The sequence below is a fragment of the Vicia villosa genome, linkage group LG2, assembly GCF_029867415.1.
Source record: "Vicia villosa cultivar HV-30 ecotype Madison, WI linkage group LG2, Vvil1.0, whole genome shotgun sequence".
Taxonomy (NCBI): domain Eukaryota; kingdom Viridiplantae; phylum Streptophyta; class Magnoliopsida; order Fabales; family Fabaceae; genus Vicia; species Vicia villosa.
In genome coordinates, this window is record NC_081181.1 from 89691339 (window position 1) to 89706945 (window position 15607).

At 32.5% G+C, this 15607-nt stretch overlaps 1 protein-coding gene across 1 annotated transcript; it reads right to left on the minus strand.

Annotated features, from left to right (window-relative positions):
• Positions 1 to 4557: 4557 nt before the first annotated feature.
• On the minus strand, positions 4558 to 5733 carry LOC131646404 (transcription factor PRE6). The gene is made up of 2 exons (XM_058916443.1): positions 5252 to 5733; positions 4558 to 4962 (listed from the first exon to the last, which is right to left on the minus strand). The coding sequence occupies exons 1-2, from the start codon at positions 5378 to 5380 to the stop codon at positions 4810 to 4812; spliced, it is 282 nt and encodes a 93-aa protein (XP_058772426.1). The 5' UTR covers positions 5381 to 5733; the 3' UTR covers positions 4558 to 4809.
• Positions 5734 to 15607: the final 9874 nt, after the last annotated feature.

A 15607-nucleotide genomic window follows, 5' to 3' on the forward strand; every position in this document is an offset into this window, starting at 1 on the left:
AGCAAGCTGAGTGCTGTCAAGCTTCAGAGATCAGAAGCAAGAAAGAAGAATGAATCAGAAGCACTGATAATAGAATTTGAATATCATTGTCTATCCTGTTCTGACAAAATTCTATTTGCTCTGATACATATAATGTTATGGCTCTGATACATTATTTGCTCTGATACATTATTTCAGCCTATATGGCTCTGATACATATAATGTGTTCAAACATACATTTTATGTTCTAACACGTTCATGCTGACTTTTGTCGTTTAGTTTTTGTTCTGTAACATTTCAGGATGTAGAGATGCTCTGATGATGCTCTGGTACATTCAACAATGTTCTGATACAAATCTAGCATGAAGTGATGTTGGTAGACATTCAAGTTCTGAAGCTATCCGAGGGAAGCAGAAATCAGAAGATGTGAATGTTCTAAAAGATCCAGAAAACTCAAGTTCTGAAGCTGTCCTGAATGGAAGCAGAAATCAGAAGCTGTGAATGTTCTGAAGATCAAAGAAATTCAAGTTCTGAAGCTGTCCTGAATGGAAGCAGAAATCAGAAGCTGTGAATGTTCTGAAGATCAAAGAAATTCAAGTTCTGAAGCTGTCCACGATGGAAGCAGGAATCAGAAGCTGTGAGTGTTCTAAGGATCTAAAGAAATTCAAGTTCTGAAGCTGTCCAATGGAAGCAGAAGTCAGAAGCTATGAATTCTCTGAAGGCAGAAGCTTATATGATCGTCTCTACCGAAATAATCAGGGAAGTCTTTTATTAAAGTTCTTCGAGTATTTATTTCAGGGGGAGATTATTTATCTCAGGGGGAGATTGTTAATCTCAGGGGGAGACATATTCATATGCTTATGCTATAGCTGTGTAATTTGTCTTTTGCCGTCTACTCTTTCTGATCGCAAATTCATATCATTTATATATGTTTTTGTCATCATCAAAAAGGGGGAGATTGTTAGAACAAGATTTGTTCTTATCAATTATCTTAGTTTTGATGATAACAATAATATGAATTTTGCTTAAGATAATATGGTACTCTAATCCAATGCAATTTCCCTTTCAGGAAATATATATAAAGAGTACGCATAATTCAGCGCTCAGAAGTTGTGTCTCAAATGGTTCAGCATGCAACATCAGAACATGGTCTGGCAAGACATCAGAAGATGGTCGAAGCAGAATCAGAACATGGGTCTATGGAAGCATCAGAAGAACATGAGATCAGAAGCACTGAAGATCAGAAGATGGTATCACGCAACAGAAGCACTTCAAGATCAGAAGATCAGAAGATGCTATGCACCAAGCTGTTTTGACTCTGATGATATTCAAACGTCGTATTCACAAACATCAGATCAGAAGGAAGTACAGGTGGCAGACTACGCTGACTGACAAAAGGAACGTTAAAGCTACTAAAGGCAACGTCAGTAGACACAGCGTGAACAAGGCTCGAGGTAGTTGACAAAAGCGTATAACATTAAATGCAATGCTGTACGGAACACGCAAAGCATTAAATGCACTCAACGGTCATCTTCTCAACGCCTATAAATATGAAGTTCTGATGAGAAGCAAGGTTACCAATTCTTAACAACTCTGAACGGAAATAAACTTGCTGAAACGCTATTCAATCAAAGCTCAGAATCTTCATCAACTCACTACATTGCTGTTGTAATATCTTAGTGAGATTAAGCTTAAACGTTAAGAGAAATATCACAGTTGTGATTATAGCTTTTAAGAAGCATTTGTAAACTCTTGAATAGATTACATTAAGTTGTAAGGAACTAGAGTGATCGTGTGATCAGTATACTCTAGGAAGTCTTAGCAGTTGGCTGAGCAGTTTGTAACTAGAGTGATCAGGTTGATCAGTAGACTCTAGAAAAGTCTTAGAAGTTGTCTAAGCAGTTGTTCCTGGAGTGATCAAGTTGTGATCAGAATACTCTAGAAGACTTAGTCGTGGACTAAGTGGAAAACCATTGTAATCCGTGCGATTAGTGGATTAAATCCTCAGGTTGAGGTAAATCATCTCTGCGGGGGTGGACTGGAGTAGCTTCGTTAACAGCGAACCAGGATAAAAATAATTGTGCAATTTATTTTTATCGTCCAAGATTTAAAGTCACACTTATTCAATCCCCCCCTTTCTAAGTGTTTTTCTATCCTTCAACTATGGTACCTTAGAGGCACATTGGATTATGGAATCTTATTTCTAACAACAGAGAAAGGAATAGAGTGCAAGCTTGTTGAATACATTGATTATAGTTGATGCGGCGATGTTTACGATAGAAAATCAATAGCAGGTTATGTGTTCATGCTAGGTGGTGCACTAGTAGCTTAAAGGTTAAGAAAGGAGTTTGTGGTGCCTTTGTCCTCATGTAAAGAAGAATACATTATAATATTACTATGTGTTTTGTCAAACTATATGGATGGTGAATTAAATTGAAGGAAAATATCACAGAGCAATGATCATGAAGATTGGCAACATATCTACCACAAATTTGGCTAAAACTCTTGTAGCACATGGCAGGTGCAAACATATAAATATGATATTCCACTACCTTAGGGAGCCAGTTAGCAATGCAAAACTATGTCTAGATTATTGTAAAAATGAAGACCAAGTCACACAAACATCATAACAAAGGCAATGCAATTAGAGGTGTTTAAGAAGGTTAAAAGTTTTAATGGATGTAGAGATTTGGCCATAATGAAATAGGTGGTGTAGTGTTGAATGTAATTCATTTGTGTCCTACTGAGAATACATGTAATAGTGGGTTTTGTGATGAAATCCTATTTTAACAGAATTTGTTATGACAATTAAATTAAAGTATGTAGTCAGTTTGAGTTTTGTTGGTTACTTGTAGTGCAAGTAACAACTTTATATATCTTTGTATTGTGACGCTTAAAGTTAGTGTGCAAATGTATTCCATTCTCTTCATCTCAATCTTTATCTCTTTCTTCAATTCATTCATTCTAATCAAAAGTGCAAAGTGGGTGTAAATAACAAAGTTGAAAACTATTTCGAGTGCTTCCAAGACATTCCTATTTCTAACTACTTATTATCATACACATACCCCTATTACAATTATTCTCACCCTTACCTTAATTGATGTTTTTCCATAAGATGGTTTTTGCACACGACTAAGTATCAAAATATAAGCCTAGAACTCCAAACAAATAAATGAGATTATAATCACAACCTAATAGCAACTCTTAACCAATAGACAAAAGAGGTAGAACAACAACAACTTAATTGAAGAGAAGAATTCACTAAACCCAATATATTGACAAGTCTTCTAACACTTTAATTAAGAAGTATGAATTGAGGATTGAGGAGATAAATTAGAACTTTAGATTGTGGGGCTTTAAAAGTTGTATTGGTGCCTAAACTCTTAGCAAACCGCAGATACCAAAAGATTCCTTAAACTCTTGATTTTTGTTATTTTTCACATAACTTTTTTGATTTTGATTCATTCCAAGTCAACTATTTAAGAAGGTTCCATCTCTAGTATAAGGCAAACTGAATTTTCAAATTTTCTTGGTTTTTTAATTGATATCATTCCTTTTATTTGCCTTAGTATTCTTATCCTTAATGAATTGTTGGAAAAGCTTCCCTTCTTTCAATTTTAGGAAGAGTTCAACTTGTTAAGAGGGTAATTATCCATGGCATGATTGTTTAAAGCTTTCACATATATTTTTGGTTTGTTTCCTTTCTTAAAGACATTATACAAATGGATTAAAAACTTCATATGATTAGGCGATATTAATTATAGGTTTTAACCTACTAATGTCGTTTGTCATAAATATTGTGCTTAATGAAAAGGCTATGCATTAGGTCAATAAGAGATGTTAAAACAAAGCTACTTTAAAACTAGGCTGAGATTTTGTTAAATCAAATCAACAATAGGCTACCCATTTGAGAAACAAAGACCTTATAGCATTATAATATATTCTTCTTCCATTTAAAATGGGATCAAATCTTTCCTTTTATTATCAATGAAAACGTTTCTAAAGAAAGCTCTATAAAAGACCCATCTTTTAATAGCGCTTAAAAGCGCTATAAAAGCGCAATATTCTTTGACAAATTGGTATATAATATAGATTTTTTTTTTTTAAAATTTTTTTGATGAGTAAATTAAAGGATATTTAGTGATTATCCGTATACACATTGTACATATATATGCAACTACATATATAGATATTAGATGGATACATAAATGTATGTTGCCAAATATCATATGGTTGGATCATGAGTTAGTTATTTTATATTGTGGTCCTATTGACAACATCAATATCACGGGTTGGCAAGAGCAAATAACCGAAAATGGCATGTGGGGTAATGTCACATGTAATTGGCACTGTCAACTTCAAAGCTTGACCCTTTGAATTGGGTCCACAAAAAACACATAAAAACCACAAAAACTTTCTCTCATAAGATAAATTTACTAACATCAAATCAAACCATTGCTGCCTCCAAATTTGAAAATTTGAATATCACACATTCACATTCATTATACAAACTCATCAATTCATAATTTAGTCCATTTTATTCATAGCTAATGATAATAATAATAATAATGATAATGATAATGATAATGATAATGATCATATAATCTCACTAGAAATTAAGTGTCACAAACTAATTTAATCAAGGACTAACAAAGGTTATATAGTATATAGCCCTTTTTTTCCTTGGTCTACAAACCAAATTAAGCCCTACTCATAAGAGAATAACAATAAAGTGAGAAAAGGACATGCACAATACAAACAAATTCAAGAGTAGTAGTAGTAGTAATAGTAGTATAGTTATATAATATATAGATATATAACTAGACACTATTACATAAGTAAGCTCCTAATAATAGCTGCTTGAGCACTGTTGGAATCTGTAGTTGCCAAAAGTTGTGACAATCTTTCACTTAAATCATCAACTTCTCTATGCAAGTTTTTTATGTAGTTGCAAGTCTCTTGCAATACCTTAGAAGCTGAAACCTACAACACCATCAAACATTAATAATTTTTTAGCTATATACACACCCACTTGTAGCTAGCTACAAGCTAGCAATTAATGTAATACTACAAGTTGTTTGCTTATCTACTAAAACAAACAATGGCCACAAAAAATTTTGTAATGTGCCATTCTTGTTGTGCTTGTGATGAAGACTTTTGAAATTTATAGTATTTTTTTATAATATTAAATCAGGTATCTTCTGCACGAAACTATATAGTAGAAAAGATACGCCTGGTCTAGTAGAATAATATAAGTTAGAAAAATGAATACCTTGTTGGAGCGGCTAGCGCGAAGTTCGGGGATGAGTTGTTGTAACTTGGAGATGAGATCAGTGATTTGAGCATCAGTGATCTCAGAGGAAGCACCAGATTGTCTAGAACGAGATCTTCTGCTAGACATTGTTGTATTAAGGTTTTAGTAACTATGTGTCAGAAATAGTTATATACTTGATGATGTTTATTGGTATATAACAACAACCTTATAATTTGTAGTGGAATTGGTTGGTTGGTTGTCAGAGAGAAGAAAATGAAGAGAGTATAGGGAGAGAGTATTTAAGAGAGAAATAAATAAAAGTGGTTATATGTTTATTTTGTAGTGTTTTGTTGATATGAATATGAAGGAGAGGAGAAGAGAAGTGAGGGAGTGGGTTGAATTGAAGAGGACAAGTGCATGGGAGAAAGAAGTGGGCTATGGTTGTTATTAATAGAGAGAATGGAAATGAGAGAGAGATTAGGCCATACTGTCCTTTCTGAAAGTGTCCCCTAAATAGGGTTAGTGTTCAAGTGGCTTAAGAAAATTGTGCTTGTTTATCGGCCTACGATGTGGGACCTCTTTGTGTCAGTCACACCACGCAACCCCATGTTATGTTACTACAACTACTATACTTCTTTCTTCCCATCATTTTATAATTATTTATTTTCATTATTTCTAATTAGTCTCTATATTTATTTGCAAGATACTCTTACAAATATAGAAAAGTTTATTTGAGTTGGTTTCTGATGTTCATCTTGATTACTCAAGTTTCGAAGCTAAGAGAATCTTTAGTAAGAGTTGGATTAATTAATATAGAGATCAATGTTTTGATAAACACTTTTCAACACTTTGTGATGTTAGACTTACGTGATACAAATTTAAATACTACTTTGAGATGTCTTTATCATTTATAGATGCTTTAGGAGAACACTAAAGAGTATCCATAAAATAAAATTTCTTATAATAACAACTACAAGATTGAATCAAGATAGACTTTTTTTTTTATAATAACAACTACAAGATTGAATCAAGCTAGACTTTTTTTAAGGTAATAGGAAGAGGAGTCCTTATTAGAGATGGTAAAATGAGTCCGGCTTATGGGGAAAACTCATTTTATCTGCATTTTTTGGAATGGGGTAAAGTTTTAGGTCCGTTCTCTTTAATTTGTTCGTTCCGCTCCGTTTCGTTTTTTTGCGGGTTTTTGCAGGCATGAGTTTTTTCATGCAATTTTATTTTTATGGATTAAAGGATTCAATGCCCGCATACCTTCTCCGTCCCGATCTCACTTTTTGCGAGGGGGGGTAAGGTTTTAGACCCGCACTTTAAAATATGTCCGCCCCTCCCCGCCCATTTTTTTTGTTGGTTTTTGCGGGACGGATCTAAACGAGAAGGGCATATCCGTTTGCCACCCCTAGTCCTTATATATATCAATTAGAAATAAAAAAATACTAGACTTATAAGAGAATGAACTCTTACTCTTATTTTCGGATATGTGATGTTAAAGTCTCTTAAATTCAAATCATTTGGTTTATTAACATTTACAGTATTCAACAGACTCCCTAACAAGTGATATGAGAGTCATGGTTAGGCAGGATGGAGGAACAATTAAAATTGAGATTCTAATATAAATTTAGGTTAGTGATGTGATTTACTCATATTTGCGAAAAAAAAATTGTTGGATTTTAAATACGAGGGATTAAGTCTTTATCTGATTGACACTATCCTGACTTACCAACACTTCATTGACTAAATCTAAAGATGGTGATAAATTCTTTAATAGAAACCTAAAATTTGAATTTGGAGAGAACTTGTTTTTCTCTTTTCCAATATATTCCTTTTAATAATTTAACGAAAACATAATCTCTCTTTCCTTCATTTCTCTCATACTGAACACACTCTAAGTATCTTTCAAGAAATTAATCAATCAGATCTATAAAATCTAAGCTTGTGAAAATAATTTAGAGAATTGCATCATACCAAATATTATCATCACATTAATTTATCAAGAAAAACTAGTGTCAGACAAATTTTTAATTTAAAAGTAATTTAATCACCAATCATTCAAAGTTAACTAGGTTGTATCTGCTAGATTAGTTTTTATTATTAAAATCTGCTCGACTAGTTTACAATACTAATGTGAGATTAACTCTCTAACTTTATTTGTTTGTTTTAAATATAAAAACTCTCTAACAATATTATAATAAATATTTCTTATATTTCATAATAATTGTCGTATTTAACTTCTTTTTTAAAATTAATTACTTTCAATTATTAATTTAATTTTAATTATTTACTTTTCAATTTCAACTGTGTTATTTAATTAACTTTTATGCACATTATTTCAAGTTATTATTCTCTACTAATCATAAATATAAATTTGTAGTTAATATTATTAGGAGGACTGAATTTGATGTATGTAGCATAGTATATGTGTGCATGATAATATGTGGATAGAAACCATGCAAGAAGAATGTATGGTGTTATGAGAACCATGCATATATGCATATGCATGCAATAATATATATATATATATATATATATATATATATATATATATATATATATATATATATATATATATATATATATATATATATATATATATATATATATATATAAAAGTGCAGTGCATTGCATAATATAATCATTTAAGTAATGTATTTAATGAGATTCACAAATTCTATTATGGTATCATTCACTGGGTTAGATCCCTTTCACTCTCCAACTAACTTCTAAATGTTGTAACCATTTTCAATTATCACCCTAACCATTTCAATTTTCATCTTCTACCTTTCTCGTTTGAACTGCCATGGCAGATTCTTCATCAGTTGCTATAGTTGGCTCTCTTTCCCAACCTAAACTTCAGATCCATCTTCATCACATCATTTCACTCTAAAGCTTTTGATCAAGCTTCAAGACAACAACTATCTCATATGGAATCATCAAGTTAAAGGCCTCATACTCACTCAAAATGTGCATAAAATAGTAGTGAACCCTCATATCGACTGAAATTTCAAGACTGAACAAGATTGAATTGATGGCAATGTGTTTGAAGAGTATGAAACATGGATTGGGAAACATCAGGTCATGGTAATCTGGCTTCTTTCAACCATATCTGAATATGTTTTTTCTCGTGTGTTACCGTGCAAAAATGCGTTCGAAGTATGAGATAAAATTCATCACTACTTCAATGCTCATATGAAAGCTCGTGTTAAACAACTGCGTATTAAATTGAAATCCATGAAGAAAGGAAACAAATATGTAACAAAATATTTTCTTTGGGTAAAAGCAATAACTAATTCTCTCTTGCAAGTTGGAGATTCCATCATTAAGCAAGCTCAAATCGATTCCATTCTCGATAGCTTGCCTGAACAATACATCTCGTTTGTCATGCAAATATATGGCAATCATGAACCTCTTTCTCTTTTTTACGTTGAAACGTTTCTTTATGTGCATAAAGCACAACTTGACAAGTTCAGGCAGGAGTTAGCAATCTCGAATATCTCTATAAATTTGGCTCATGCAAATTCACATACAGCTGGTGTGCATGAAGCTTCTCTAGCCAATCGTGGTAAAGGGCACATGTCTTTTGTTCATGTTGTATTTGATTGCTGGCATAGATTTAATGAAACCTTCACTCCACCACGTGCTTCATCTGATATGCCTGAGTATCCTAGTTCCACAACTGACAAGGCTGAAGCTTAATCATCATCAGAATCACAAGCCATAGAAATGATGGCTCATACTCATGAGTATTCTATACTTAAGGCGCTTGAAAAGCAAGCATTTTTCGCCAACTCAGGTGCTTATGACCATCTTACTCCATATGTCCATTTCTTGCATGTTAAGCAACATTATGCAGGTCCAAATTGTGTATGTGTTGCTAATGATCAATCTTTAGCAATTCAATGCATAGGTTCCTTTTGTATCATTCCCAAAACTAAGCATCACCCTCCTTTACTCTTGAGTGACATATTTTATGTTTCTTGTGTTACACGTAACTTGTTTTCAGTTTCAAAGTTTTCTAAAAACAACGATGTGGTATTTGAATTTATTTATGACAAAAGCTATGTGAAATCTCAGGATTCTACATGCATTCTCCTTGAAGACTATTTTGAATCAAGTGGCCTTTATTGCTTTCCGAATATGGTTGCAGAGCAAACTAAGTCCAGCTCTCCAAATCATAAGAATTGTTTCCTTTTACCTAAGCATGTTACTTCAATTTCATGTTCTGTAGTTTCTAATTTGAATAAGCCTAGTTCTAGCTCTTTGTGGCATTCTAGACTAGGACATGCATATTTTTCTTCTATTAGGTTTGCTTTAAAGCATTGTAACACCAATGTATCAAATAAAAGTCCTACTTTATTTTGCAAATCATGTTGTTTTGGCAAATCACATAGGATTCATGCACCATTATCCTATACTACTTATAATACTCCATTTTAAGTGGTACACACTAGCCTTTGGGGCCCTAAGCCTCATCCTTCAAGCTCTAGATTCTCATATTATAAATAATTTGTGGATGCTTTCACAAAAAATCCATGGATATATTTCTTACATCAAAAGTTAGAAGTCTTCAAGCCTTCAAGTTATTTCTAAACTTTATCAATACTCAATTCCAAATTACTATTAAAGTATTGTAATAAGATAATGGGGAAGATTTTAGACCATTCTTACAATTAGAATCATTCTTACACTGACTTTGACACATAATTGGGAGCTGTGACAAATTAATATTAATAATGCATTCCTGAATATATCTTTTTAGGAAGAAGTCTTCATGACTTATCCACCTGGATTTGAACAACATGATTCAACTCTAGTATGCAGACTTAATAAAGCCTTGTATATCCTAGAGCAATCCCCTCAAGTTTGGTAAGCAAATCTGGATCAAGCTCTTCTTCGATTTGGCTTCCTACATAGCAAGTGTGATCACTCATTCTCCATTTACTCTTATCAAGGTGTTATTATGTATACCTTAGTTTATGTGGATAACATTATTCTTACAGGCTCCTCATCCAGTTTAGTTCACTGATTGATTGAATCCCTTCATGCCATGTTTTCCCTTAAGAAACTTGGCCAACCTGAATACTTTCTACGCATTAAAGTCAAACATCTTCCTAATGGTAGTTTTCTCCTCGCCCAAAGTAAGTACATTTGTGACTTACTGACTTGATCACACATGTCTAATGCCAATGGTGTGACTACCGCTATGCTAAATATATATAAGTTAGGAAAATATGACTCAACTCACTTTCAAATCCTCATTAATATACATCCTTGGATAGTGATTTGTAATATATCACCCTCACATAGCTTGACATTTCTCTTAGTGTGATAAATCTTTCTAATTTATGGCTTCTCTGTCTGAGTCACATTGGTCAACTGTAAAACACATCTTATGATACCTCAGTGGTACAGTCTCTCATGGATTGCTTCTTGCCCCTGCTTCATTGCCTCACAAGTTTTATATCTAGGCATATAGTGATTATGATTGGGCTATTTATACTTGTTAGACTTGATACGTCATACATAAGAGGGCATGAATTGTGTGGTTTGGAAAACAATGGCTTTAAAAAACTTTATGAGATATAATCAAAGTTAATAAACATTTTTTTAAAACTTAGCAGCAGAAAAAAAAATGAAGAAAATAAATTACAGAAATTAAAGAAGTTAAGGGAGTAAGAAGAACACCAAGATTTGTACAGGTTTAGTCAAAGAAACTTAGTTATGTCCCTAAGAATTTATCTTGAGAGTTTCCAATAAACATTGAGAGCTTTTAGTAGCCAAGAATCATAAACCCCCTTATACAAGGATATGATGCTTGATCTTCAACCAAATAATACAAGATAATAGATATGGAAATTTGCGTCTTTTCTTCATAATAAACTAAGGAGTGAAGTGGCCATTCTTACTTCCAAATGGTGGATTGAAGCGGTTAGTCTTCTTCCCACAAATAGGAACCTTGGAGATGTCAATCTTAATGCTTCAAATCTTTGGTTTTATACGAGATAACCAGTAACTTGTGAGATGTTAACACTAGGTTGATCTTAAACCTGTGAAGCTTTTAGTATTGGGTTGAGCTTCAACCTATCTTGAATCTGTGAAGATTTTAATACCGAGCTAAACTTCAACGTATCTTGATTTTAATACCGGGATGGCCAAGAACTTAGGAGATTTTAATACGGGCTAATCTCCAACCTAAACTAGGACTGAATCACCTAATCTCCAAGCAAAGGTTTTTACAGGTTTAGCTTCTAACACAAACAAATCCCTAATGGGATAATATTCAACCAAGGTGTATACAAAATTTACCTTGGTGAATTTACATTTCTTCCCTTTCCAAAATTACAAATGTATCCTCACTCACAAAAGGAATTTTCTCACAAAAGCACTTAGGCTAAAACATTAGTGAGAGAAAGTTAAAAAAAATTTAGATAGTGAGAGATGAAAGTGTCAAAACACGTTTCTAGATGGTTGGAAGGAGAAACGGAACCTATATTTATAGCCTAGAAGTTGGCTCAAAAAGGAATTTAAAATTAATGCATTTAAAGTCAATCTAATCGGCTAGAGCATATTCATAATGGATCATCTACTTGAAAATAATTGTTTGTAAGTTTATAAAATGAAGGAAAAAAATATCTCGTTGTAGCACATCATTAAGAAGTTATCCTAATTTCTTGGGGCTTAAGTTTGAGATGAGCTAATCAATTAGATAAAAACTCTAATCGATTAGATAAGTCAAAAATTTTCCTTTTGCAATTTTGACAAGTCCTAATTCACCTGGTACTAATTCAAGATGTTTTTGAGAATATGTTTTTTGGTAAAAAAATTTGAAAAATGGTTTTGCATGAGTATGTGTGCTTTAGCCATGCACTTTTACGATAAAGTATTTTTTTCTTTACTATTATTTTTTCATTACTAAATTTGGAGTTACCATGTTACTTCAAGACTTTTCCAGATACTTCTCTTTTTATTGAGACATGGTTGAGAAGCTTGAGATGAAACTTTAGTTACATTCCATTTGATTGTCATCATCGGATAGTCAAGTCCATCAAACCCTAATGATAAGATTTTCATCTTTATATGCTTAATCATTCATGCTTGACTTATCATAATACATTAGTTTTCATCATCAAAAGTAATGTCTTTGTTAAAATCATATCACCTGCAAAATAAGGTTCCACATTCTAACCCTTTTTGATGATGATAACACATCTCTCAGGGAAGGTGGTAAAATAAGCAATATAGATATATTTTAAGTGATTAAACATCTCCTGAGTTAGATACAGAGTATACCCTACTTCCCATGAGAGTATACTTTCCCCCCTTTGTCGAAATCAATGAGGCGGGTAAAGATGCACTACGAGAAATAAATATGCAGACAAGGGAAATTTTGAAAGAGAAAAACATAAATATCATATTATTACTAAACATTTATGTTACATAAGGGAAATTTGCTGAATTAAAACACATGAAAGGAAATACTGAATAAAAAATTTGGAGCAGACAATAGATGAAAAAACTTAAGTGAGACTATTCTGTGTCAAATCATCATAAAAGAATAGGTCATGAGGTAGTTTGGTTTGGTTAGGGATGTAGTGGTTTATTATGAAATTGATCTTTTCATTGATCACATATATTTTTCCACTTATGATTTTCAGGAAGTCTATAGTTGTGAGTATTTGAGGCGAATTATCTGATATTTCTACTTCTATAGGTATTTCTTGACTTTTGGCCTTTCTTTTTTTCTCATTTGATGGTGCCTTTTCAATGATACTTCCATTTATCAGCCCGTACCTCATTGATGGTAGGAAAGCGGTTCCTATTATGGTTGATTCTTCCTTGAACTCTTCTTCTCCAAAGTCGTACCCTGTTTCTTCCATAATCTTTATGACTAGATTTCTACATGAGAGATGAGCTCCTTTTTCCTTGTTATCTATCATGTACTCAATTAGTTGTTGTGCCCAATTTACCTTGACTTTTTTCTATCAACCATACTGTTTATACATTATCTTGGGTTAAGAGACCAAAGTTGCTTCTTCTGGGAAAAAGGATGTGATTCATTACATAATGGATCATCCTCATTTTAAGGTGTATGTATCCAGAAGTGAATGTATAATGTATGTGTGATGATGGTTCCTTCATAAGGGAGGATGCAACGATTATGTAGTTGTATATGTTGGCTTTTTATCCAAGCTCAATGATTCTATCTTATTGAGGATGATTTAGAATCTCTCCAAATTCTTCTACCGAGAGATTTATCCTATGTTTTCTTACTTTACTTTGAAGCATTCCATCAGTAAGATAGAGTTTAGATAAGAAAATATTTACAAGTGATGTATAGATCCTTTTTGGAGGCATATAGAGAAATGTTGAGAGGTTGAGTTTTTCAAAGGTTTTGAAGAATTTGTATTCTTTGAAATATTATGGAGCTTGGATATGAATTCATAGAAGGGTTCATTTTGAAAAGTGTTGAAACTATATTTTTCTTGTTGTTTGGTGGTGAAATCATTAGTGAGAGGGATGGAGGTGAAGCTTAACCTTCTTGTATTCATGATTATTTTGCAAGAATAATCTCACAGATATGTTTGGAATGGAAAATATGCAATGCAAAAGAATGAGAAGAGATTACCTATTTGTGTCATTTGAGGATTTGAGTGTGTATTCCAGGCAAACTTTTATTTTAGAAACACTTAAGGCCCAATTTGCACCAATTGTCATTGTTTGCACACCTTATCTAGAAACACTTAAATGCTCATATTTATGGTTTAGAAAGTAATAATTTGATGAGAAAACTATTAATAAATATTATTCAAAGGGTTTAATCAGATTTCCCTGATTATTTCAACCTTAAAATAATTTTTACCTCTTTTATGAAGAATTCTTGAAAAATATTTCCTAAGAGGGAAGACGCAAAAGGTGTATCCTCCTCTCCATATCGTTGGATTCAAGAGTTGGTAAAATCAAAAAATGATAAGTCCTTTATAGATATATTCATTCAACTAATCACAAGGAATTATGTATTTTGAGATATCCTCAAACAGTTTGCTTTGATCACAACAGTTGACATTTGCCATCATTGTTTATATTCGGATTAGAAACTTCATACAAATTATACACTTTAAAAGTATACTTATTGCTTTGTATAGCTTTAACTGATAGTCATAAATACTCCAACCGGCAAAGCATTCCTGCAAAACACCAGAGTTTCATCTTTGGTGCCTACATCTTGTTAGGCCCAGGTGCATTCACTACAAAGAAAAATACTTTTCGTAAAACAATTTTACACCGACCTTCTTGTTAACCATGGTGGTTTCTCGTTTTTGGCTTTTTTTGTTTGTACTAAAATATATCTCACTAAGGTCATTGTTGATATCCATATTAAAATCTACCAGGAGTTACAAGGTTTGAATCCCAACTTCCTCAATTTCCAATTTTATCGTCACAAAACGAGAATGTCCTTGTATAACACAACATTTCATTTAGTCAATCGAGATGTAAAGTTCAATCATTTCATCACGGTTCTTCTTATCAACCATGATGAAAAGTGATATTTATTATATATAAGGGAAATTATCTCTTGCTCAATACACAACAGTTGTTTCTCTCAAAAGAAAACCCTAACATATTTCACCTATCTCTCTCAAAACATAACCCTAACATCCATGTCACTCATCACACATACGACAACCTTCAGATTCGTCTCCACAAACTTATACAACTATGTCGTCTTAACCAATGGCTACATTCAGGTTCGTTCATTAAACTTATGCTTTGATTTCATTTATATTTGTGTTTTTCTATTATATTTATGTTTTTGTTTCTACTTATGGGTTTTTTTTCAAACCCTAAGATTTAAAATTCTGACTTGTTTATTTTTCTGTGTATGTTTCTGCCTATTCTTACTTGTATGTATGGTTGCATGGATGAAAATATTAACGAGGATGAAGCTAAAGTGAGTGCAAAAAACGTGTGTGAGTGCAGCAAACACCTGTTTGCTGCTCTCACTTCAGATTCATCCTCCTTTCATTTTGGATTCCATTATGGGACATGTATGTTCTATGTTTTTTATGGGTTTGTTGTTGATGATTTTTGTTAATATTTATTTTAGATTAGTTTATTATATCTTATGTGGTTTGTTTTTTTCCAACACCTTAACGAATATATAACTTTTTGGATTGCATTAGAAAATTATAATATGATATATAAAATTATATTTAAAAATAAGTTACACGTTCAATTCTAGACAAGAATCCTTTAGTCTATTATATGCATTTTGTTCTTGTCATACCTCAATTTTTGACCCTAAGATCCCACTTCATTTGCATTAGAGTTTTGTCTTCATTACAATCATTCATCTTATCTTAAGAT

What these genes read in the sequence shown, in the direction of transcription:
- LOC131646404 (XM_058916443.1), bottom strand. Translation starts at nt 5,380, where the DNA reads ATGTCTAGCAGAAGATCTCGTTCTAGACAATCTGGTGCTTCCTCTGAG. An exon ending in GCGCTAGCCGCTCCAACAAG is followed by an intron (nt 4,963 to 5,251) that starts GTATTCATTTTT and finishes ATGGTGTTGTAG; the next exon opens with GTTTCAGCTTCTAAGGTATT.